The sequence below is a fragment of the Leopardus geoffroyi genome, chromosome E3 (genome assembly GCF_018350155.1).
Source record: "Leopardus geoffroyi isolate Oge1 chromosome E3, O.geoffroyi_Oge1_pat1.0, whole genome shotgun sequence".
NCBI classification, from domain to species: Eukaryota; Metazoa; Chordata; class Mammalia; order Carnivora; family Felidae; genus Leopardus; species Leopardus geoffroyi.
Window position 1 is genome coordinate 15,315,549 of NC_059340.1, and position 26,754 is coordinate 15,342,302.

Genomic DNA, 26,754 nt, shown 5'->3' on the forward strand with positions numbered 1-26,754 from the left:
GTTCCCCAGACAAGGGGATTAAGACTAGGGAGGGTTAAGCTATGCCCACAGGTCACTGAGTTACACACTGGCTGGGCCAAGCCCTGAACCCACACTCCACGCACTTGTCATTCTTAACAGCTGCTCTGCCAGGGGCTTCTGAAATACAGAAGCTACTAAAAATGACAGACACAATCCACACGTGGAAGTATTCAGAAACAAGGAACAAAGGCTGCAACAACAGGAAAGATGGACAGCAATTTTAAATTGAGAAATAATTTTGGATATATTGGCTTAGAGTTTTACACCCAACCAAGAATTTTTTGGTTATGAGCTTTAGAAAAGTAGCCAAACCAAATGCATACAGGACAGCATGCAGGGAAAAATTTGGCCTTGCCGGAAGGGAAATCTGGCCATTGTCCCCAGTTCCTGGAAAGTAACGGGGAATCCCTTGGAATTTCCCGAGTGACAGCAGCGTCCGTTATTCACGGTGGGCCCCTCAGACCGCAGCTGACTGCAAGTGGGGGAAGGTGCTGAAGACTGAGTTCAACCACATGGGCAGTCAAGTCCCAATAAAAACTGGACACCGAAGCTCAGGTAAGCCCCCCGGGTTGGCAACACTTGATGTGTATTACTGCACGTTGATGCTGAGAGGACAACACATCTTGAGGAGGACAAAGGAACGCCTCTTGAATCTATTCTATGCGTCTCCTCCTTTGGCTGATTTTCTGTACCCCTTCCCAACAAAGAACCACAGCCATAAGGGTAACAGCTTTGGGGGAGTTCTGTGAGTCTTTTTAGCAAATTATCAAACCTGAGGGTGGTTTTTAGGAGCCCCCTCCCCCAAAATTTGCAATTGGTGTCAGAAGTGAAAGCAACCTTGGGGACTATGCCCTCAGACCTTGTAGTTTTCTAATACCAGGGAGGAAGAAAGAGATTGTTCACAGGATAACATGTTCAACCTCGCTCAAAATGAAAGAAATACAAATTAAAATCAGGTCATTATTTCTCACCTTTCTGGCTGGCAAGATTTAAAAGACTAATAACACCTGAGGGTTGGCAAAGGTACAGAGAAATAGGCTATCTCATCTCTCTCCTATGAGAAGAAATAAAAATGTTTTCAATTTTGTATAGGGCAATTTGGAAACATCTATTAATACTATAAAATCCCGGGGTGCCTGGGTGGCTCAGCTGGTTAAGCGTCCAACTCTTGATCTCAGCTCAGGTCTTGATCTCAGGGTCATAAGTTCAAGCCCCACGTTGGGCTCTGGACTGAGCATAGAGCTTACTTTAAAAAAATAAAAATAAAAAAATGGGCACCTGGCTGGCTCAGTTGGTGGAACATGCGACTCTTGATCTCGGGGCTGTAAGTTCAAGCCCCACACTGGGTGTAGAGATTACTTAAAAATGTGTGTGTGTGTGTGTGTGTGTGTGTGTGTGTATAGATGTAGACATAAAATCCCCTTTGATCCAGAAATTTCAATTTTATGAACTTATTCTTGAGATAAATTTATGCCAGCCACAAAAATTATAAGAGCAAGAGTGTTCAAACACCTAAATGTTAATCATCAAGAGCCAAATACATCATGGGACATAGTCCTAGACCACTATGTAAACATTAAAATGAACCAGGTGAATCTGTACGACAGCACTGGAAAGCTGTCACGTTAGATGAAAACAAGCAGTCTGTAGACTTGGGAGAACAAAATGATCCCATCTGTGTAGCCAGAAAAACAAAGTTAGACCAAAATGCAGGTGTGTTTGTAAGAGCAGTAAAACACCCGGACGAATACTGCCAAACTAGAAAGTCTGGTTTCCTGTGAAAAGTAGATTTAGGAAGAACAAGGACAGGGAGCTGCATTCTTTGAATCTTTCAAACATATATAAAGAGGGTATGAAATTAAGTGAAACTTCAAAGGGAGGTTCAGATCAAGTTATGTATTTTCAAAGGGAATAGCTAAGAACCAGAAACTCTAAAAACACCTCCCTCGCATCGAGGATGTGAAAAGGATAGAGGACATAGAGGTAAGGACAGAGGATTTTTGAAAATTTCTTTGGAGACTGTTGGTAAGGTATTTTGAGATCCCGCCTCAAATGGAGAGAGGCTGGAGAGCAGGTGCCTTGTCACATCTCAAGACCCCGAGGCTCCACCGGGGCCCCTCAAAAGAAGCTGGTGTAGGACTCCTGCCCAGTGAATCCAGACACCAAAGGACTGACTAGTTTCCCCAGCAAGTGAGCACTGCTGCTGGGTAGGAATCAGCCTGTCCTCCCAGAATAAAGAACTCAGGAGTGTTCCCGTGGGAAGGGACAAGAGTGCAGGTGGGGGTGACCTTAGATGCTGACCAACCGGGCAACCAGAGAGGAAAACAGAGGACAGACCTCAAAGAGAGGAAGCCAGAGGCACAGGGCTCAGAGGAAGGAGTGAGCCACGACCAGCAGCACACTTCTTGGGGTACACTTGCTCAGCGCAAGGAACCAGGCAGGAGACACCATGGACAGTGTCTCCACAGACGCAATGAGAGTGCCGGCTGGAGGAAGAGTCAACTTTAAACTGGACGAGGGGAGAGAGCACAGTCACCTTACACCACATAAGAACTTCCTACTTCTCTCTCTCCTGCTCCCCATCCGTTCCCCAGACCCTAAGCAGATCCAAAACAGCAGCTAGCAAATAGGCCAGAAAGTAGACAAGAGGGGAGGAGTTTCGCCTTTGAATTAAATTGACTTAGTTTCTTTAGTATTACTTACTACCTATTACCTAGGCTTGGGCATTCTACTGTCAATTTATTAAGACTTTGTGTCTTAGGGGCACCTGGGTGGCTCAGTGGGTTAAGCAGCCAACTCTTGGTTTCAGCTCAGGTCATGATCTCACAGTTCATGAGTTCAAGTCCCACATTGGGCTCTATGCTAACAGTGGGGAGCCCGCTCGGAATTCTCTCTCTCTCTTTCTCTCTCTCTCTCCCTCTCTCTCTTTCAGAATAAATAAATAACCTTAAAAAAAATAAAAAGAAAAAGAAGAAAAAACTTTATGTCTTAAAGTACCTGTAACACTTTATTACCAAAAATGACCAGAAAAGTCATGAAATCTGACAGTTCTCCCTCCTGTGCAGGTTGAAAGGGACAGTAAAACTCAAAACAAAGCAGCTTCTATAATAACTTCCCAAAATTAATCCCTGTTTGTAACACTACTTTTAAAAGATTTTTCTGGGGGTACCTGGGTGGCTCAGTCACTTAAGCGTCCAACTTCGGCTCAGGTCATGATCTTATGGCTTGTTGAGTTCAAGCCCCACATCGGGCTCTGTGCTAACAGCTCAGAGCCTGCAGCCTGCTTTGGATTCTGTCTCTCCCTCTCTCTGCCCCTCCCCTCCGCCCATGCGCACACTCTCTCTCTCAAATATAATAAAACATTTTTAAATTAGCCGATTTTTAAAAAAATGTTTTTCTGAAAAAAACAAAAAGATTTTTCTGTGAGATTTTTAAATGAGGTTGTAAAAACTACCTGAAAATATCACAAAGATTTTTATAATAGAGATTTGGGTGCATATGAAACAAAGTTAAAATAAACATTCCAAATGCTAATAGTAATTTTTCTGGGAAGACAGAATTATTGATAGATTTTGGCCCTTTGTTTTCTAAATTTCTATTTTTTAGGTATGTTAATTTGTAATGAAAAAATTTTTAACTAGGCAAAATTAAATACACATTAAATTTTTTTCTTTATATTACTATTTGTTATAGCATGGGACCACCCTGAGTAAAATTAGAGGGTCATCATGTTTTATGCAAGAAATAAGTTCTTAAGACCTTATATAATTCAAAACTGACCCTATCAAAAAATGGGAGATATTGTCATATGGCTATATCATAAATAGTTTATAATTCAGTTGATACTAGATTTTTTTGTTTTATTTTGGGAGCATGGAGAGAAAGTAGTTCCTTCCATACTTTCTATTTCGAATCCTCAGAAAAGCAAAAAAAGTACAATGAAGACCCATAGTCCCTTCACCTAGATTCACCACTTTTGTTGATCATTACCTGTCTACCCTTCCATGCACACATACACATCTATAAAATACACGTGAATGTATGTGCAGAAAGAAAATTTTGCTGAACTACTTGTATGTGGTAGACACCATAACACTTCACTCTTAAACACTACAGAATTCATCTCCTAAAAAATGACAGAACTGCACAACTACAACACCATTATTACAAGGGAAATTAACAAAAATCCAGTATTATCTAATAAAAAATCCATTTCAAGTATCCTCAAATGTCCAGACAATGACCTTTGCTCTTTGATTCAAGATCAAAGGTTACACAATGCATTTAGTTATGTTTCATTAGCGTTTTTAAACCTTGGACCCGTCCTCACCCCAGGTTTTGTTACTGTTAATGTCTATGACATTGACTCTTTTTAAAGAGTCTGGACTGTCCCACTTTTTGGATTTGTCTGATTGTTTCCCCATAGTTAGACTCAGGCTAAAAATTTTTGACACAAAATTACATAGATGATGTTGCATACATCTTACTACCCATCATGTCAGGAGGGACACGAGGTCATTTTAATACAAATGATGAAGCTAAATTTGACTTTTTTGGTACAGGCGAAAATCACCTGAACACTCCATTTGTAAAGGTATATTTTATCCTTTGTAATTAGCAAATCATCTGTAGGTATTTTTCCCCCAGTGATGTATTTATTTTTGGCATGTCTAAGTGGGTTAGTTTCAGGGATGATATTTTGAGAATACGTGCATATATGGCCCCCAAAGGCATTTCATGCAATCCTTGTTTAAATTAATTATCACCCTGGGGATAGAAAACAAATGATTAATTCTATCATACCCTCTGTATTTCTTATCTAGAAACCTATAAAGACTTTCTCTTGTACCTCCCTTTTGTTGAGCAGCAAAAGGATTGATTTTTTTTATTTGATGTAATACAATCCATTGCATATAATACAATACATATTATCATTATGTTCATTTTTGATGCTCAAATTGTCCCAAATTTGGCCTGTGGGAAACTCTTCAAGCTGGTTCCTATGTCCCTTTGATGTGTCTCCATCAGTCTTTGATGATCCACTTGCCCATACGACATCCCAGGCCCATCTGTTATGCTCCCTTCCTCAGCCCTGGAATCACTCATTTCTCCAAGCCCTGATTCCTTTCAATGAGGTAGGATATTGAGAAAACAAGAACTGAGTGCTCACCATGTTTGTTTCTAGGTCTGTGGCCTAACAAAGAGTACATCTGTTCTTTGTCCCCAGTTCCTGGCACAGAGCTTCAAAAAACCGTGGCATTTTCTAAGTGCCAGAAGGGTCATTGTTATGCAAATGAGGTGGCTGAGAGGGTAGGCCTAGATAGCTTTAGCATGGGGCTGGTCAACCAGAAAGACCAACTCTGGGCCAGCTGGATCTCCAGGGAAAGAAACAGGGAAGGTCAGCTGGAGAATCAGATGGCCAATAATCTAATCAATCATGCCTACACAATGAAACCCCAATAAACATTCTGGATGCTAACTAACCAGCTTCCTAGTTAGCGGACACGTGGATATGGTGGGAAGGGAGGATGTGCCTGGGTTTCACGTGGAGAGGGCGCAGAAACTCTTGAGTCTCTTCCCCACCTCCCTACTCTCAGAACTCCTCCTGTTGTCTTTTCCACTTGGTTGTTTCTAACTCGTATCCATTAAAACTGTAACTATAGTGCTTTTGGTGAGTTCTGGGTCATTCTAGCAAATTACCGAAACTGAGGGCAATCACGGGACCCCTGGGAAGGGCAGGCGGCCCCTACTTAGAGCCGCCATCTGAAATGGAGGCAGTCCTGTGCAAGACTATGTCCAAAATCTGCAGAGTCTGATGTTAACTCCAGGTAGCTACTGTCAGAATTGAACAGAACCGGGTGTTTCGTGGTCAGAATGTGAAAGGTTCTTTCTGTAACCACAGCTCCAAAATACTATTTATACACACACAGCACTCAAATTATAAATGTGCAAATCTGCCATGACAATAAACTATTTTTTTAGAAAAAATCTTATGTTCAGATCAACCTCCAAATGAAATCCAACACCACATGAAAATCTCATTAATACACATGGATCCACCTTATTATTTCTCACAGATGCACAACAAGGTCTGTAGTGTGTGGATATATCATGCTTTTTTCAACCAGTCTCTGGCAGCTGTTTGCTGTATATACTTGTGGCATAACCTTGGGCATCTGCTGTTCTGTATTTGTGAAGATGAATCTTCAAGGCAAATTCACACAACCAGGCCTGCTGGATGATGGGCAAATGCATGTGAATCAAAAGCCCCTCCATACAGGCCCCTCCATACAGGTTACACCATTCCAGACTCCCCTCAGCAAGGTGTGAGCACCTGTGTTCCCAGAGCCTCACCAGCTATGGATGCCGTACAGTTTTTGAACTTTTGTGATTTTGGTAGGTGAGAAATGTCATGTCAGAGTAGTTTTAATGTGCCTGTCTTTAATTCTGAGTGAATGTGAGCATTTTTTCATATACTTAAAGTCTATTTGTAGAGCTTTTTCTGAGACTCGCCTATTCAGGTGTTTGGCCAATTTTTTCTATTAGGTTTTAGGTCTTTTTTCTTTTGATTTTTAAGAGCACTCTGTATAATAAAAAAATTAACCCCTTCTTTATTATAGAAGAGGCAAATATTTCCTTTTTAATTTTTTTGAAGTTTATTTATGTTTGAGAGAGAGAAAAATAGAGCATACAGCGAGCAGCAGAGGGGCAGAGAGAGAGAGAGAGAGAGAGAGAGAATCCCAAGCAGGCCCCATGCTCAGCATGAAGCCCAATGCAGAGCTCGACCCCAGGACTGCAAGGTCATGACCTGAGCCAATATCAAAGAGACAGACACTTAACTGATTGAGCCATCCAGGCGCCCCATACTTCCCCTTTCTATCATTTGTCTTATGATATGCTTATAACCATGCAAATCTTTTTAAAACTCATTGGTAAATTCAGTCTTTTCTTGCTTCTAGATTTTGAATCATACATAAAACTCTTCTCTAAGTTATAAAATAATGCATCTGGTTCTATTACTTATAAATTTTTTTCAACAAGTTCTCTAACCCAATTGGAGTCTATGGTGACCTATGAGATGCACAGAGCCAAGTTTAAATGTTCACAGGTAGCTATCTGCTTGTCGTGCCATACCCCTGCCAGGGAAAAGAGATGCCACTTTTATTATATATGAAATCCCCATATATTCCTGGATCTACTCCTGCTATTTTATTCTGCTGCATCAATCTGTCTCAACAGGAGCCAAAACACAGCTTTAATTACAGATGCCTTGTAGTAACTGTTAATATCTGGTAGGGCCAGTCTTTCTCATTACTACACCAAGGAGTTCCTAACTATTCTTGCATGTTTACTTTTCCACATGAATCAACCAGGCTAGCTCTAGGGGAAAAAAGTTATTGAAACTTTTAATGGGATTTCATCAAATTTACGTATTAATTTAAAGAGAAGTGACATCTTTAGAACAGTGAGCGAGTCACCACATCTAAAAACAAGAGATATCTCTGCTCGGGAATTTTTTCAGTTTCCATCACACAGATTTAGGACATTTCTTTCTAAATTTATTTTTATGTACTTCTTTATCTTTTATATAGCTGTTATAAATGAGGTCTTCTCTTCCACTACGGATTCTAACTGGTTATTGTTTGGAAAGACAAAGGCTATTTGGCTTTTTACCTTATTATATCCTGCTACCTTACTGATTTCTTTCATTTGAGTTTGTGTCAATTTTATCATTGATTTTCTTGGATTTTTCCGTAGTTTTACTTCTTTTGTTTCTAAAACTTAGGCACTGGGCACATTCCCAGTGTAGGATATTCTCATTTCCCAAAACTGACACATGAATGGAGTTTTTGCTATTCTTATGCTATTGTGTATACTACTATTGTGTATACTACTACTATTGTGTATACTGCTATTGTGTATACTACTCCCATTTCACATCATTGGAATCTGCGTAGACTCCTACTACACCGCACATTCTCACATTCATCTTGTCTGCGGCAATGACAACCCAGACTAATGTTTCCTAGATTCCTAGGGCCTCCACCTACACTGATCTCAACACCTCCAGACCAAGGTGCTGTCCGTAAGCTCAACAGCCCTCACTCTACGTGAGGCGGAAGCACTTGAAGAAAGTTCCACTTGGGGGGTGCCTGGGTGGCTCAGTCGGTTAAGCGTCCGACTTCGGCCCAGTTCGTGATCTCGCGGTTCGCGAGTTCGAGCCCCACATCAGGCTCTGTGCTGACAGCTCAGAGACTGGAGCCTGCTTCGGATTCTGTGTCTCTCTGCCTCTCTCTCTCTCTCTCAAAAATAAATAAATATTTTAAGAAAAGAGAGAGAGAGTTCTACTTGGAATCTCAGCTCGAGTCCATCTTCATGCTGTTCACCCTGTCTGTCTCCTCAGTCACAACATTGAAGTCCCTCTAACCATCCACCCTTCCCTCAATTCCTGCCCTAAAATCTGCCTATCCTACTACAAGCTCATTTTCACAGGGCTTAGAGGGAAGATTTTCACGAAGTTCATGTAAAAATGGCAAAGAAGTAGAAAACTCTCAAGACAAGAGGCAAATGTTAGATGTCAGCTCACAGCGGGATCCGGGTGCACTCTTTCCCAAAGTCACGGTACCTTTTCTTTCTTCACACAATTCATAATTTTGCCGAGGTCCTCAACATCGACGACAGAATTTAGATTCTGGTGGTCCTCAGTACCAGACTCTTCCTCACTGGTGCTCTCAAAGGGCTCTTCCTCCTGGAACATCAATGTTTCAGAAATACATTGTTCGAAGTAGCGAGCCTCCAAGATTGTGAGTTCATGGGACAGGTCTGAGATATTTCAGGCTACAGGCTCAGCAAGTATGGCCCGCAAGCCAAATGCAGCCAGCCTCAGGCCAAATCTAAAGGCAGCCATCACTTACACGTTATCTATAGCTATGTTCTTAATACAGTGACCGGACTGACAGTTGCAACAGAAACCATGTGGCCCACAAACATGGGAATATTTATTAACTTCACAGAAAAGTTTCCTGACCTCTCTTTTAGACAGAACCAACCAGGCTTAGTGAAGAACTAAAGGCAGGAATGAGGAAAAGGAAGGAATTAAGCATGACTCTTAAGTTTCTTTTTTAAGTAACTGAGATGGTGGTGCTGTTTACTGAGATGAGAAAGATTTGGGGAGAAATAGACCAGAAGAGTGGAAATGAAAAGCTCCATTTTGAATTTGTAAAGTATGAGATGCCTCAGACCTCCAAGCAGAGATTTTAAAGAGGATGCACATAAGAGAACAAAATTCCAGGCAGACCTCAGGGACAAAAATACAAACTTAGGAATAACTAGCATTCAGACAGTACTTAACTGCCATGAAACTGGGTAAGATCATCCAGGAAGAAAGTATCAACAAAGAAAAGAACCTCACACCAAGCCCTGAATCGTTCCAACACGCAGAGGTTAGGTAAGGGAAGAAGATCCCAGGGGAAAAAGGAAGAAAACCACGAGAATGGTATTGTGAAAGTCAAGAGAAGAGTGATTCGAAGAAGGAATCGCGGTATCAAACCCTACGAAGAGGGCAAGCAAAATGAAGGCAGAGAAATACCCACAGGGCTTGACAGCATGATGTCCTCGGACCTAGAAAGGAGCAGCCACTGTGGGGCAGAGCGCCAAAGCGGAGTGGGCGAGCGTGAACTGGGACTTCTGCTCCCAGCTGCAGGGTGTGAAAGACACTGAACACCCTTCCTGTGGAAAATAACCAACACTGAGTAACAGGATATTTTAGTAGCACAATTTCAAGCGTATCACTAGGTCGACAAACATACGAGGAATTAAAAGTGGACAAGCATCAACTGAAAAGGGAATCCTAGGAGGTAAGCGAGTGATGGAGTGGAGGGTATCTGCTGAACTCCGGAGAACCTATTCTGATAGCTGGACAGGACCAGAGAAGAGGAAAGTCAAGGAAACAATACTAGGAGGAGAGTCTAACACAGAAGACCAAAGTCAAAGCTGGGACCCCACAAGGCTACATCTCTCATGTACATGTAAACTAGAAATAAACATTCCATGCAAGAGGAGAAAGCAGAAAACATAGGCAGAGAGTTTGGGGGGCAGGAGGAGGGGGGAGGCAAGAGCTAAGAATAGATACAGGGATTTTATTCAAAAATGCTAAAGTTTCTGGGAGGGGTAAAGAAGAATTTTGGGGCGCCTGGGTGGCTCAGTCGGTTAAGCGTCCAACTTCAGCTCAGGTCACGATCTCATGGTCCGTGAGTTCGAGCCCCGCGTCGGGCTCTGGGCTGATGGCTCAGAGCCTGGAGCCTGCTTCCAATTCTGTGTCTCCCTCTCTCTGCCCCTCCCCTGTTCATGCTCTGTCTCTCTCTGTCCCAAAAATAAATAAACGTTAAAAAAAAAAATTTAAAAAAAAAAAAAAAAAGGAGAATTTTATAATAAAAACGCAGAACCAAATTAAACCAAAATTCCCAAAAGCAATACTCTAACTAGAAGACAACTGATCACTGTGTTCAATTTGGGGGCAGGGCGGGGGGGAATGACTCCCAGCTAGAACTCTATACTCAGTGAAGCATCAATCAACTATGAAGGCAAAATAAATACATGTAGATATAAACATTCTGAAAATCTACTTCCGAAACAACCTTTCTCAGAGAACTATTAGAGAACGTGCTCCAAAAACAAGAGTTAACTAAGAAATTAGAAGATAAAGGAGATACCAGAATCAGGAAATCCAACCCAGTAAACCAGTGACAGGAAGGCTGTGCATCACAGCAGACAGAAGACACAGGACTCCACCCACACCAAGGTTGGGACTGCAGCCATGCCAAAGTGGAGGAATAAGGACTCGTGAGAAGCCTCCAAGAAATCAACAAAAACTACAGAACACTAAGAAATAATTTTCAGTTCCAATAGAACTTTAGAATGAATCAGTGACAATTATAGAGAAATCAAAACTGATGTAGCCATTACCTAAGGGAAATTAATGTGTAAGAGTGAAAATGTGGGGCACCTGGGTGGGTCAGTAGTAGGTTAAGCCTCTGACGACGGCTCAGGTCATGATCTCATGGCTCATGAGTTCGAGCCCCATGTCAGACTCTGTGCTGACAGCTCAGAGCTTGGAGCCTGCTTTGGATTCTGTGTCTCCCTCTCTCTCTGCCCCTCCCCTGCTCACACTCTGACTCCCTCTGACTCTCTCTGACTCTCTCTCTCTCTCAGAAAAAAACGTTAAAAAGTTTTTTTTTAAAGAATGAAAATATAATAACATAATATACAGCAGAAATGTGAGCACATATACAGTCACAATAATGAAGCAACAGTCTAGCCAGAAAATGTCCTACAACTGCACAAGAAAATGAGAGGAAAAGTGACACTGCGTGTGTGTGTGTGGGTGTGTCCATGAGAGGGAGAGAGATTGTGAAATGTTTTAAAAATCAAGAAATAGCAAGAAGAGCCTATTATTTAGGAATGTAGAGGTAAAATGTCTGATGAAACAGCAAGAATTAAAAGTGACAACCCTGGGAAAATAAGAATTAGAATAAGGGAAGAAAGGATAGTTTTTAATTAAAGCCTAGAAGTACTATTTGAAGTCTTAAATGTACAAGTGTTACTTTTGATTAAAAAAAATTTTTTACTTAAATCTTTTACATGTTAAAAACCGAGAGTAACATCAGCAAAATAGCAGAATAGACAACTCCAAGGGCCTGTTCTCCCACAGAAACACCTAAAAACTAAGCAAAAACCAATAGACTCAACTCTAATTCCCAGAGTTCTGACAAAGGCTTACAAGACCCAAGTAAACACTGAATCAGGAAAAAGGAAACCCAAAAATGACATTCAAGAAAATCTGTCACAACACTAGCTGAATACAAAGTAAAGAAACCATGTACAATAGGCAGTCTTTAAAAAGATAGTTTTTAAAGTCAATAAACAATTATAACCCATAGCAAACTACAAAAATAAACCCTGAGGGGGAAAGAATCTGGTTTCCAGGGTTAATACCTCATAATATTCAAAACTCGCAATTTTCAACACAATATTATGAAGCATGCAAAGAAATAAAAAAAGTCTGGCCTACCTGCAGAAGAAATCAACCAAAACCATCCCTGACACTGGACTTCACTAAATAAAAGATTTTAAGCCGATGGTCTTAAATATGCTCCAAGAGCTGAAGGAAACTAGGAGAACGATGTCGAAATACAGAATATCGACACAAAGACAGAAATTATAAAAAGGAAACAAAGAGGGGCACCTGGGTGGCGCAGTCGGTTAAGCGTCCGACTTCAGCCAGGTCACGATCTCGCGGTCTGTGAGTTCAAGCCCCGCGTCAGGCTCTGGGCTGGTGGCTCAGAGCCTGGAGCCTATTTCCGATTCTGTGTCTCCCTCTCTCTCTGCCCCTCCCCCGTTCATGCTCTGTCTCTCTCTGTCCCAAAAATAAATAAACGTTGAAAAAAAAAAATTAAAAAAAAAAAAAAGGAAACAAAGAAATTCTTGATCTGAAAAACATAAGAACCAAACTAAAATCTCCTTACAGGGTTTCAGTAGCAGACTTGAGCCGACAGAAGAACCAGCAAACACGGACACAGATCAGTTAGAAACTGGCCAGTCTGAAAAATGAACAAGCATACCAACACATATAAAAGTGGTTGCACAGGACTCTGTCCTAAACACCACTGGATTGTATCCTTTACAATGGTTAATGATATGTTATGTGAATTTTACCTCAATTTGTTTAAACAGTGTAAAAAAAATATTAAAAGACCAACTGGTGGGAAGGGAAGCAAACATAAGCAAAAAGAATGGCTATAAAAGAGAATAGGGGCGCCTGGGTGGCTCAGTTGGTTGAGCATCTGACTTCGGCTCAGGTCATGATCTCGCAGTTGACGAGTTCGAGCCCCACATTGGACTCTGTGCTGACAGCTCAGAGCCTGGAACCTGCTTCAGATTATGTGCCTCCCTCTCTCTCTGCCCCTCCCCTGCTCATGCTCTGTCTCTCTCTGTCTCAAAAATAAATAAACATTTAAAAAAAAAACTTAAAAAAAAAAAAAGAACAGAAAAACAAAACAGCAGCTGAAACACACAAAACAGAAACATTTGTTTTATATTTGCTTTTCCTGTTTGTTTGAACACAGGTGATTCCAGGGCATGTTCATAAACTTACGGGAACAATCTGGCAGAATGGAAGAGACTAACAATACAGGAGAGAGACGCAATAAACAAAGGGACAAAGTCCTTGATTCCAGCGCATGCACAGAACGGCTCTCACAGGACTCAGACCCTTGGTCTCCTGCCACATAAGAGATGGGGAAGATGTGTGGATGGGGTTGGGGGCTACAAGAGATCTCTGATGGCCTCCTACAAGAGCTGGAGGAAGGGGCAGAGAGAAGTCTTTTTGTAGGTTTATTTATTTTTGAGAGAGAGAGAGAGAGAGCACGCACTCTCAAGCACACCAGTAGGGAAGGGGCAGAGAGAGACAGGGAGAGAGAATTGGGGTTTTTTTAAGTTTATTTATTCACTTTGAGAGAGAGAGAGAGAGAGAGAGAATGAATGAACAGGAGAGGAGCAGAGAGAGGAACAGAGAATCCCAAGCAGGCTCCATACTGCCAGCCTGGAGCCCACTGTGGGGCTGGAACTCACGAATTGTGAGATGATGACATGAGCCGTAATCAAGAGCCAGACGCTTAACCCACTGAGCCACCCAGGCACCCCATGAGAGAGAGAATCTTAAGCAGGCTCCACACTGTCAGCACAGAGCCAGGTGTGGGGCTCGAACCCACAAACCGTGAGATCATGACCTGAGCCGAAATCAAGAGTGAGACGCTCACCCAACTGAGCCACCCAGGCGCCCCCAGGCATGGAGAGTATTAATCAGTCATCTTGGAGAGTGAGAAAGGGAACTCACACAAGAACGCTGGAGACTGCTGGGCAGGTCTGAGTGCATACATAGGCCTGTGGTCGTGAATCCAGGGTCAAAGAGCAAGCAGCAGGCAAAGGGGAAGGCAGGTGGGAGGTTTCGACCTGGCTCGGGGTTTGGCCATTTGGGTGAGAAAAGGGAGTGGAAGGCAAGGCAACTGAAGACGTTTATAAGAGAATGAGCATAAAACCTAACCTGGATAAGGGCAGAAGTGAAGAAAGCAGTTTTCACTCCCCAATGAAAAAGGCATGGGATCAAAAGAATTGTAAATAAAGTAGGACACCTGAGGCAGGTCAGAGTTCAGATCACAGGAACATGAAATTTCAGAGATGACCATGGAAGAGGCCTCGGTGAGTGAAGAACATGGCTGCTGGGGGTATGAAGGCCAGGCAACTGGCAGGTCGGGAGGCTGGATCAATCACCTCCATGGATGGCTTTGCCCCAAAGGGTAATGACAGGAACAAGGGTGGAGAGAAAGTGAGTCAGAATGTAAAGTGGTTCCTGAATGACACAAGTGACCCAGTGCCAAAGGACAGACAGACAGCCGTGAAACAGCCTGGTGACATGAGCTTCCAAGGAACTAGGTACCTGAACCAGGAGCCAAGAGACTTGTTTAGAATGTGAGGGACAGAGGACAAGAATCTAGGATGGGACAGCCTTCCAGTCTGAGTGACTAAAGGAATCGTTCAGTAAGACAGGTCAGCAGGAGGATGTGGTTAGGGGACACGAGGACAGGAGCTCAGCTAACTTCAGGCCTCTGGCCGTGTAACTATTAACTATTAACTAACTACCTGCTGGCCGCGTAACTATTAAATAGGAGAGGAGGGAAGGCACACAGCACAAACTGGCTTCACTCTTAAGGCCGCTCTCTCTCTAAAACGCCACCGCGTGAGTCTCAGAGCTTCCCTCTAACTAGAAGCCAGAGAAGGCGCTTCTCCGGGCAGAGGTGAGGTTCAGCACCTCCAAACACCAGGGGAAAGCAGCGAGACAGGGACACAGAGGCTCCGTACCGCAGATGATTCACACTGGCCTTTCTTGCAGTTGCCGCCACAGGGTTTTCTCTCTCCTTTCCGAAGTGCCTGTAGCCGGGAGATGAACTTGGTCTTCCAAACTCTGAAGTCAGCTTCAATGCTGCCATGTTTGCTTTTAACCACGTCACAGTCACCCTCCCCTCTAGCCACCACACGGTGAGCACCAAGCATCCAGAGCCACTTATCGACATTCTTGCCAACCTGCAAGAAGACAGATCATCCTCGGCATCACAGGCTTGTAGACTGCTCTGCAAAAGGTCCATGATCCTCGGGGACCCCCGTCACTGGCTGCTGCTGGGAAAAGGGAGCTTAGCCGAAGGGCAGCAGGCCCTCCAGCCCCAGCCGCAACCTGAAACGCTACACTGGTTACATTCTGACAAGATTCTGCAAGAGACTTTATTTTGTTATTTTTTCAATGTCTTGGGGCACCCGGGTGGCTCCGTCGGCTAAGCGTCTGACTTCGGCTCAGGTCATGATCTCATAGTGTGTGGGTTCGAGCCCCACGTGGGGCTCTGTGCTCACGGCTCAGAGCCTGGAGCCTGCTTCAGATTCTGTCTCCCTCTCTCTCTCTGCCCCTCCCCTGCTCATGTTCTGCTTCTCTCTCAAAAATAAATACACATTAAAAAAAAATTTAGAGTGCAAGTGGGGGAGGGACAAAAAGTAGGGGTACAGAGGATCCGAAGCGGGCTCCACACTGACAGCAGTGAGCCCGATGCGGAGCTCGAACTCATGAGCTGCCAAGATTACCCTAAGCTGAAGTCAGACGCACGACTGACTGAGCCACCCAGGCACCCTGCAAAAGACTTTTTTCAAAGGGACAGACAAACCCTTTTATTAAGGTTAAGATTACTACCTAAAAAAAGACTCTGAAAACTCCTATTCTAAGTCATGGTCAGAATAAAATAACTCATTAGCAAAATGAGATTCAAAACGTAGCAAAGCCCACTTTAATAAGAAAGTGCAGCCCGTTTGGCACAACTCACGGCTTTATAAATTCAGAACTTGAACGTGTTGCAGTAAGAAGCAGTTAGGCTGAGGTACAGGGATTGCCAAGATGCATGGTTAAGAGTTCAAAAACTTAAGGGGCGCCTGGGTTGGTTAACCATCCTACTTTTGATTTCAGCTCCACTCGGGATCTCACAGCTGTGTGGAACTCCACACTGACAGCAAGGAGCCTGCCTGGGATTCTCTCCCTCTCTCTCTCTGCCCCTCCTCTGCTCGTACTTGTGGCTCTCTCCCTCTCTCTCACAAACTAAATCATTAAAAAAAAGAGAGAGAGAGTTCAAAACTTAACAGGCTTTGTGAGTGGCAAGGCATTAAACACTTACATATCTGAATTTTACCTTTTTTTTTTCTAATTCCTTTGAAAATATAGCCAGAAATACACATCTTGATATAACAACTGAATGAAAACAAGCTCAAAAGAAGATCTCTACTTTCACCCCTACTCACATTCTACCAAAGACAGGTGAGCCTGGCTGGGCCCAATTTTGGGAAGAGGTACATATACAAAAAGTTCCAGTAACTGTTTAGAATCTCAAGGAATGGAGAGGCTCTATATTTTTATTACTTAAAGTATAGAGAATAGAACGCAAAAGAAAAGGAGCCCAAGTTAATTGCATTTAGAAAAAAGATCTAGGAAAACAAAACAATGTCTTACTACATAAAAGGCAGCAAATGCTTTTCTTCTATTTCCCTTTAAAAATTAATGATTGGGGCACCTGGGTGGCTCAGTCGGTTAAGCGTCCGACTTCAGCCTCGGTCATGATCTCACCGTTCCCGAGCTGGAGCCCAAATCCATTTCAGATTCTGTGTCTCCCCCTCTCTCTCTGCCCCTCCCTCACTCGTGCTGTCTCTATCTCTCAAAAATAAATAAGCGTTAAAAAAAATTAATCATTAAAAGACAATGAGCTCAACGGTATTCAGAGTTAGCCTGAGCCATAAAGGTTGTTCAACCATAGAACAGGTAGCTGAGACAGTCCAAAGAACCACTGATCTTCCATCCACAAGGTCTTGCCTGGGGACAGCAGACTAGACTCAATGACCGTAAATCCAGGCCACTAAGACACTAGACAACAGGAGGTATAAGCATTTTATTCAATAAAATTTACTGACCGCCTACTATGCACCAACCTTGGATACATATGTGTAACAATTCCCCATTATAATAGAGTAACACAACAAGTTTATTATTAAGTACCAAAGTTTGTGGATTATTTCACACACAAATGTGTGTATGAATTTTTTTTTTTATTAAAAGAGAATTTATCCCTACAATTCAACATACACCTACTTTGTACCTACCTTGTTGAAGTGGTTCGCATAGGCAGAATTTCCCAGGCCAAATACAGCATATCTCATACCCTTCAGGTAAGTTTTGCCAAATCGGAAATCACTGGATGCCTCCTCTAACCATTTGCAGAACCACTCTGCACTTTCAGTGGGTCGACCATCAGTATACGTAGCAACCACGAAGGCACAAACGTTTTTACTAGTAACCTAACCAAGAAAGTAATTATTTCAGAAGAATATTCACAATATAACTTACCAGTGAAGAAAATCCCTTTTTAAAATGCTGACATCCACATTAATACTAATCTCTAAGGGCACAGGGTGCTTTCAAAATGTTAACTCACTTTCAAAAGTGGAAGAAAACAGAGCAAGAACACTTTGCACGGGGAGAAAACCCAGTCCTTTGCCCCTGCCAATACACCCCTGGTGCCCTTAACTATATATTCCATTCCAGTCCTCAGACTATAAGCTCCTATCATCTCCAACTGCCCTATTGGAAACAAAATCCAAATCAGTCAGGAAGAAAAACAGAAAGATCTCATTAAAACTATCTGAAAAATTAATTTAATAAACTTTTTAAATGTAAGGTAACTTAACCCGTGGCACTATCATCTACACGGGGAAACAAAATACGCCTTCAGTCCTGCTAGCCATGGTATTCCAATCTGCTTGAATGAACCTCAAAAATTCCGAGTCATGGGGCGCCTGGGGGGCTCAGTCAGTTAAGTGGCCAACTCTTGATATCGGCCTAGGTCAAGATCTCACGGTCATGAGATCAAATGCGGAGTGTGCTTGGGATCCTCTCTCTCTTTTCTCTGCCCCTCCTTCATTCACATCCTTTCTCTCTAAATAAATAAATAAACAAACCTTTAAAAAAATGTTGTTTTTAAATTCCAAGTCATGAGATAAGTTATAAGCAATCCTTTATTAATAATTAAATCCCAATAAAATATTTTGATGGTAAAAAAAATAATTAAATCTCAAAGTTTGCTAATAATTTTTCACAAGTAATTCTGAGCAGATTCAAGGTCACTCATTTGCACCCCACCATTTTCTTATGGGAGAAAGAAATGGACAGTTACAGCTAGGAGGCTATCGACTAAGAAGGGGCTGGCAAACTATGTCCCATAGGCCCCGTCCAGCTCACTGCCTGTTTTTTTTAAAAACAAAGTGTTATTAGAACACAGCACACTCATTCATTTACATTGCCTATGGTTGTTTTTTGCCTCAAAGGCAGAACTGTGTGCACAGCCCCCAAATCAGATGATATTTACTATCTGGCCCCTTACAGAAGTAGTCCATTAACCCCCGCTCTACAGTTCATTAACCCCTGTTCTACGTGCTTCTCCAACTTTAGCTGCTTCAGAATCACCTGGAGCACCTGTAAAAATACAGTCCCCCATCCAGACTTTGATTCAGCGGGGCTGGCCTGCATTTCCAACAAGTTCCCAGGAGATGCTGAAAATGCTGGTTCGAGGACCATGCCTTGAGAATCAGTGCTGTAAGGCAAACTTCCCTGAGTGTAACTAGACGAGAGCAAGGGGCATTTCTCAGGTGAAGAAATTAAACCCACACAGAGAATTAAGTAATGCACGGAGGTCATGCAGGTAGTGAGAGACTTCTGTAAGTCCCAAACCCATTCTCTTTCTGCTACCCAAGTGGCTCCTGACCTCTCAGCAAGCTCACGCGTGGTTCACGTGCTCTGCACACTGCCATCAATCACAATCTTCCCTGGATTATGAGGTTGGTTCAGGAGGGAGGAGGGAACTTCAAGCCACCAAGCTTCCCCACCCTCACCCCCACCCCAGGAGAGACCACATGCCAGAGGGACGGGTCCCACACCATGTATTCAACACCTCTAACTGACCCTGCAAACTCAGCCAACTGAAATGCCTTAGCATGAAAATGAAATTTGTTCTGAAGATTCTGTTTATCCCAGAATGCAGGAGGTCAGTTACATTTGAGAGTTTGGACTGAAGAAAAACTTAACACAATTACCAACCTCTTCTACTAGATGATCATCTGGATCGTATTCTTGGAGATTAATAACCGCCACAGGCAGACCTAGGGAGGTAACTGCTTCAGCAAGACTTGCTGCAAATCCCTAATGGGAAAAAAAAAAAAAATCACATAAACTCTTTGATGAGCTAAATAAGCAAAGTACAGTCTTAATTTACCTCTGCCGGCAAGGGAATAGGCGTTTATCATGAAAAACTTTTTGCAGTCACTGACATTTATCATCATAAACCCAAACGCTATTCTCACTTCTACCATTTTCCCAAGCATCTTTATGGAGATCAATCATTCAACTGTGCTGTTCTCACTCTGTAAGTACATATACGGGACTAAATCTAAATTGGCTTTTGACATTCCAGCTGCTTTGCCCCACTAGAATAAACATAGAGGAGGTAAGAAATCCTGAAGAGGGAAGAGAATGTGGGATGTAAGAAATCTGACACGTTTCTGGAAGATTAAAACCAAACAGAAGCAGGTTGACACGGAGGAGAAAGCCCTAGGGGACAGTCCATGTTCCTGACAGAACCCCAGAGGGGTTCTGGGCTCAGAGTCAGCCACTACACCAAAGCTGGGGGGGACCCTGGGCGGAGAAGAGCCCATCAGTAGACAATCTGTATATGGAACAAGTGCACACAGAGCCTGGGCAACATCCACCCTTTACCCCCCAGACAAAACACCTGCTAGCTCTTCTCCAAACAAAATGAACCCAACGTTTGGGGAAAGCTCAAACCTCTAGCCAGGTGTCGGCACTCTGGAAAATGCCTTCCTATTTTTGGCTAAGTAGTCTAAGCTCCCAGGATTAAAGCCAAGCCTACCAAGCATCTATTAATTTACTGGGCATCTACTATGCCAGTCTCAGTTCTGGGAAATATTACACAACAGTGAACAAGACACACATGGTCCCTGCCTTCAGGGAGCTCGCATTCTCATGGACAGATACAGAACAAAGAAATGAGAAAACACATAGTTAATCAGAGGATGACCAGTGCTGTGGAAGAAAATAAATCGGGGTAAAGGGTAAGAATACAGTATTACAGGTATGACGATAGTTGTCATTATACACAGGGAGTGTCAGAACAGGTGCATAAGATAAAAATATGCATACACATATTCAGTCTTTGCCCCTAGTTCCAGGCACAAAGGTCCTAAAACCCTTGGAACTTACTGACTTTGCTATCCTAACAAAGTAACTTATGGGGAGGCAGGCCCCAGGTAGCTACAGGAGGGAGGCTGGTCGTCACAAAACCAACAACGTGATTAGAGATTTAGAACGTTCAGTACCATCGTTCCCAGTGAGTTCAATCATCAATGGCCAATGATTTGAAATGTCCATTAATACCTCTAACGGACAGGTTTCAGGGAGTTTCTGGGTTGGTGAACACATTGCTACACTGAGAAGGTGGTGCACAGAGAAGGTCCAGAAGCTCTGAGCCATTCCTGTCCACCATACCTTGCCCTATGCATGTCTGCCATTTGTCTATGTCTGTCTTGTGTCCTTTACAAGAAACCAGTAAATGCAGCCAGTCAGGCAATTCCTGAGTTCTGTGAATCGTTCCAGGAAATTATCGAACCAAGGAGGACCGTGGGATCGAACTTACAGCTGTTCCAGTCACAAGCACAGGTGGCCCCTGGGACTAGTGGCCCCTGGCATCTGAAGTGGAGACAAGTCATGTAGACTGGGCCCTTAGACCTGTGGAATCTGACAAAAACTCTGGGTAGCTGGTATGAGAACTGGAGAAGTGGTCTCAAAGACAAAGATTTGAGCCAAACCTGAAGGAAATGAGAGGGCAAGCCATGCGGCTACCCCAAACAGAGGTAACATGGAAGTGAAAAGGCCCAAAGGAGGGGGCAGGCTTGGCAAAGAGGTTGACAACACTGAGGGGGACTCGGGGGGGGGGGGGGTGGGCCAAGGAAATGAGGTAAAAGAGATAATGGAAAACCAGACGTGAGGGCTTCCTGGCTACTGTGAGGGCTTTGGCATTTACTCTAAGTGAATGAGGAGGTCACTGCTGGGCATGTGGTTCCACTTAAGTTTTCAGAGTCCCTCTGGCTGCGGAGCTGAGAGGGCCCTGAAGCCGAGGGAGGGGCCGAGCGGCACTGAATGAAGGGGACGTGACTGTAGTGATCCAGACAAAATCTGAGGGTGCCCCGAACCACAGTGCTGAGAAGTGGCTGGCACCTGGACCCATTGTGGAAGTAGAACCAACAGCATTTGCGGCAAACTGCATGGGGGGAGGGGAGTAGGAAAAAGAGAGAAGCCAAAGGTTTTCTTTGAGCTAGGCAACTGGAAAGATGAAGTTGGTAAAGAGTGTAAGTGAAAAAGGTCTGGACAAAAAACTCGGGAGTTCAGTTTGAGCATCTGAATTCTGAGATGCCTACTAGACATCACATAAAGATCTAAGATAGGTAACTGGACATGGGAGTCTGGAGTTGAGGAGAACAGTTCAGATGAAAACCATAAATTCAGAGGCCCTCAGCGCATACAAACGAAAGCCGGCAGGTCAAATCCAGCCCTCCGTTTGGTTCTACAGGTGCAAGTTACTGGGATACAGTCATGCCAGTTAATTTACGTATTGTCTGTGGCTGCATCCACACCAAGGCAGCAGAGCTGAGCAGCTGCAACAAAAACTGTTTGGCCCACAAAAACTAAAAGCCTAAATACATACACATACATAGCATAAAAAATAAAATGGCTTGCCCTTTACAGAAAAAGTCTGCCAAATTGTATCTAGAGGCAAGAACAGAGTCTAGATAATAAGATCCCTTAGAGAGCACAGTGAGTGCAAATAGAGACAGGGTCTCAAGGACGGAACCTTGGGACACTCCTACCTTTAGAGGTCAAGCAGAGGAGAAATTAGCAGATGATAAGTAAGGAAGACTAGCCCTGGCCAAGCAGGAGGATGACCTAGAGAAGAATTTCAAGTAAGACAAGTAAGTGAGAACTAATCAGCAATATGGAAAGCACCGGGAACACGTCAGGGCATAGAAGCCTGACAAGAGTGGTCCAAGAAAAACAGGAGTAAGGAAATTGGAGATTTAGAGATAGTGGCAGATATTTTCAAGGCGCTTTACTCTTAAAAAAATAAAATCTGAGATGGTAGTTAGAGGGAGATATGGGGCCAATAGGTCACATGGTATGCTCTGACCCACCCTGCCCAGAGCGTCCGGTGAAAAATTTATAATTAAAGAACACACATCTGTTCACACAAGAACAGAGAAAACTCACACCAGCTAGCCCATCATTCTGTCTAAAAATGAACAGAAAACCATGGTTCACCAGGAATTTGATGAGAACAAGCAGCAGGAAAGAAAAATGGCAAGGTCAGAAAGTGTCTGACCTTGGCTCAGGTCCTAATCTCACAGTTCTTGAGTTTGTGCCCCACATCACACTCTCTGCTGTCAGCATGGAGCTTTCTTGGGCTCCTCTGTCCCCCTCTCTCTGCCCCTTCCCCACTCACTCATGTGCACGAGCTCTCTCTCAAAAATAAATAAACATGTTTTAAAAACGAACAAAATTGGGGGGAGGGGTAGAAAAAAAACGAACAAAATGGTGTTTTTGCAACTAAAAACGTAAGAACCAAAAGAAAACATTCAAAAAGGTTTGGAATTGAAATCCCACAACCCCAAGTGGAAAGAAAAAGAGTTACAAAAGAGAAAAGATTTAAGACAAAGAAGCCATCCAAAAGCTCTAACATCCAGCCAACACAAATGACAGAAAGAAAAAAAACAGTTTAAAAAAAATTTTTTTTAATAAAATAAAAATGGGAAGCCTGGGTGGCTCAGTCAGTTAAGCGACCAACTTCGGCTGAGGTCATGATCTCATGGTTTGTGAGTTCGAGCCTCGCATCTGGCTCTACGCTGACAGCTCAGAGCCTGGAGCCTGCTTCGGATTCTGTGTCTCCCTCTCTCTCTGCCCCTCTGCTGTTCACATTCTATCTCCGTCTCTCTCACTCTCTTTCTCAAAAATGAACATTAAAAAAAAATTTTTTTAAAGAAAAAAAAACAGAAAATGGAAGGGAAAAAATATGCCCAAAAACATTAGCAGAAATGCTCACAAATCTTCAAAAGAGCCCAAGTGTCCAGCAAAACAGCTGAAAAAAGATCCAACCTAGACACCATCTCAAAAAAGTTCCAAACCTCAAGGACGAAGACATGACTCTAAAAGCTTCCAGAAACACAAAAATCAAGTCATCTACAAAAGAATGACGAGACTAGCTTTTTCATCAACAACACTGACCGGTGTAAGACAATGAAGTGATGCCTTCAAAGCTGTAAGGAAAAAGTAATCTACACCCAGCAAATATGAAGCCACTAAATGTGAAAGCAGAATAAAGAAATTCAGATGGCATAGCTTTTAGGAGGGTCATCTAACCCGTATCAACAATGAGATGGCCAACGACATTAAGAGATGACCAACGACATTAAGCTAACAGGCCAACAACTCCTATTTGAGGAAAGTCTGTGTTAACTAATATAAAAAGTCAGTAACTTTTATCCAACATTGATCAATCTAGAAACACAGCATGAAGAAACAGCCATCAGAGGAATCAAAAAGAAGAAATAGTTAAAAAGAGATTCACTAGAAAGTACTTTTCAGTATGAACCCTCCATACACCTGGATTTGTTACAGTCTTCAAGTGTCAATTCGATCTTTTAAAAAAATTAAAAACACACATAAAGAGAGGCTTTGAGATCTTTTATGAGTAACATAAAAGGACTTTGTTTGGGCTGCTCAGATGCCTTTTTTACATTTCTTCTGGTTCCCCACCTCTGTTGCTTAAGGCTGAACCCTTAATGTTAAGTGACCTTCAACTACGATGTGGCACAAAGCCGGCACTGGAGTTCTGAAAAGCGAAGAAATATTATTCTACAAAACACCCACAAGAGGGCAGTACGACCCTCTTTAGTACCCCACAAAAATCAGTTGACACTGACTTTTTAACTTCATTTTCACCTTCGCCTTAGAATCTTTTCCTAAAAAGCACTAAATAGCTGTGACCTTCATAACAAAGAAGCCGACAGCAAATACATCCGCAGCACATATCTACTTTAAGCAGTATTCGATGTCTACTGTTAACACTTTTAACACTATTAAATCAAAAAAGTCAGGGCCCCATCCCATACTGGACGCTACTGCTGACGTGCTCTTTTCACTATCCCCTACTTCCGCACCCGCCATCAGTAATAGGCTTAGAACTCTCCATTCTGCTGAGGCAGAAGCAAGCTTCAGCACAAAACCCCTCAGGACAGTGACCATCAGACTGGAATTGGGCTGGAATTGGGCACAAGGCTGGAATTGGGCACAAGGGTTAAAAACCCACGCAATGCCCCGGGAAGGAAAAAGGTATGCTGGGGAAGGGAAAAAAGAAGATTTAAAAGAAAAAAAAAAAAAAATTAGAAGACCGATTCAGTTCACTGTGAATGGATACCTTCAAGCGATCTTCTAAAAGATCAAGAAACCCAGAGAAAAATATCATATGAAGTTCTCACCTTCGCTGTTCCAGTCTGGGAACCATAGAAAATCTTCACTCCAGACACTAAGATGTCCTTCTTTTGAAGAGAGATATAACCATTTGTCATCAAATCCCGAGTTGCTTTTGGAACAGATTTATCCTTTGAGTTCTTGCCCTTGAAGATAAACAACTACACAAAATCCATCAAGTTTGAGTCTTTTCCCAACTTCAGTAGTGATGACAGCACAGACAATAACCGATTTTACTATTCTCTTAATCTTTCTGGTGTACTCCTCAAATATTAACCCCTTGATATAATTAGGTCCTTTAAAGGCTGGACCTGGGGCGCCTGGGTGGCGCAGTTGGTTAAGCGTCCGACTTCAGCCAGGTCACGATCTCGCGGTCCGTGAGTTCGAGCCCCGCGTCGGGCTCTGGGCTGATGGCTCAGAGCCTGGAGCCTGTTTCCGATTCTGTGTCTCCCTCTCTCTCTGCCCCTCCCCCGTTCATGCTCTGTCTCTCTCTGTCCCAAAAATGAATAAACGTTGAAAAAAAAAAAAAAATTTTTAAAAAAAAAATAAAAGCTGGACCTACGATCCTTAAGGCTATAAAGATTCCCAATTCCTCCAGGACAGAACTAACTATACATACATTCATCCATAATGTGCTTTATCGAAATAAGACTAGGAACTTACTTTCCAATCCTTAATTAGTAGTAAGAAAACAGAAGACTACTACCCTTTAAAAGTGTTAAATAGATTTTTCTTATTGAAGGCTTAATTTTTCATTATGAACTCTGTATTTCAAGAGTAAAACATCCATGGGGCGCCTGGGTGGCGCAGTCGGTTAAGCGTCCGACTTCAGCCAGGTCACGATCTCGCGGTCCGTGAGTTCGAGCCCCGCGTCGGGCTCTGGGCTGATGGCTCAGAGCCTGGAGCCTGTTTCCGATTCTGTGTCTCCCTCTCTCTCTGCCCCTCCCCCGTTCATGCTCTGTCTCTCTCTGTCCCAAAAAATAAATAAATTAAAAAAAAAAAAAAAGAAAAAAAAAATGATCTTTAAAAAAAAAAAAAAAAAAAGAGTAAAACATCCACAGCCCATCAAAGAAAACATAAATAACTTATTTCATAACAAATTTGTCTCTAAAAACTGAGAATAAAATTTTTAGGCATAAAAAAGAAAAAAAACCTGTGTAGAGACCAAACATAAAAGTGACTGAAAAGTTCCTTTTAGCTTTTCTGAAAACCTCAGAAAATCTGCACTCTAAATTCTCTATAAATCTAATGCCTTAATTCTCTCCTATAAAAACCAACTCCACTTACCTGTTTCCTGATGACAATCTGGAAACAAATCCAAAGGCTAATGCCAAAGGCAAAGCCCAAATATATGTAAAACCTGTTTATCCATAATGATATTAAAGGTGAAGAGAAGTCCCATGTATCCAAAGAAGGATCTAAATTTAAAACAATACATACATGTAATTTTACATAAAGTTGCATATACAAAGCTGCCCATCCTTATTTTAAGAATAAAAAATAAAATAGGGGCGCCTGGGTAGCTCAGTTAAGCATCTGACTTCAGCTCAGGTCATGACCTCATACTCCATGAGTTGGAGCCCCACATCTGGCTCTAAACTGTCACAAGCCCAGCAATGGGCTCTGTGCTGAATAGCTCAGAACCTGGAGAGCCTGCTTTGGATTTTGTGTCTCCCTCTCTCTCCGCTCCTCCCCTGCTCATGCTGTCTCTCTCTGTCTCTGTCTCTCTCTCAAAAATAAACATTAAAAAATAAAATAAAACCAACCTTCATATTCAACAACCCGGCTAAGAATTCTAAAAAAATCAACTCTAATAAAAATAATATACAACTGCATGTGGTCATGTGATAAAATTACTGTAACGATGCCAACTCAGAAAAACACAAAATTGTACCTTCATTTGGATATAGCACTTGGAAGCAAGAGAAGTGAACAAAGTCAAAACACTTTACGTGGAATTAACTCTGCTGTGTTTTGAGTACTCCATAAGAAAAGCTTTAAAAAAT

General features: G+C 42.6%; 1 protein-coding gene across 4 annotated transcripts in view; it reads right to left on the minus strand.

The window, feature by feature from the left end:
* Positions 1–26,754, minus strand: part of LOC123589606 (S-adenosyl-L-methionine-dependent tRNA 4-demethylwyosine synthase TYW1) — a 215,797-nt gene that overhangs the window by 188,333 nt on the left and 710 nt on the right. For 2 of the 4 annotated variants that reach the window (XM_045461945.1, XM_045461943.1), the window contains exons 2-7: positions 26,036–26,166; positions 24,757–24,909; positions 19,253–19,354; positions 17,263–17,457; positions 14,938–15,159; positions 8,648–8,770 (exon numbers count right to left, since the gene is read on the minus strand). In XM_045461945.1, the coding sequence (XP_045317901.1) occupies positions 8,648–8,770; positions 14,938–15,159; positions 17,263–17,457; positions 19,253–19,354; positions 24,757–24,909; positions 26,036–26,166 (926 nt within the window). The remainder of the gene's footprint in view (positions 1–8,647; positions 8,771–14,937; positions 15,160–17,262; positions 17,458–19,252; positions 19,355–24,756; positions 24,910–26,035; positions 26,167–26,754) is intronic. The other 2 variants (XM_045461946.1, XM_045461944.1) reach the window with 1 other exon arrangement.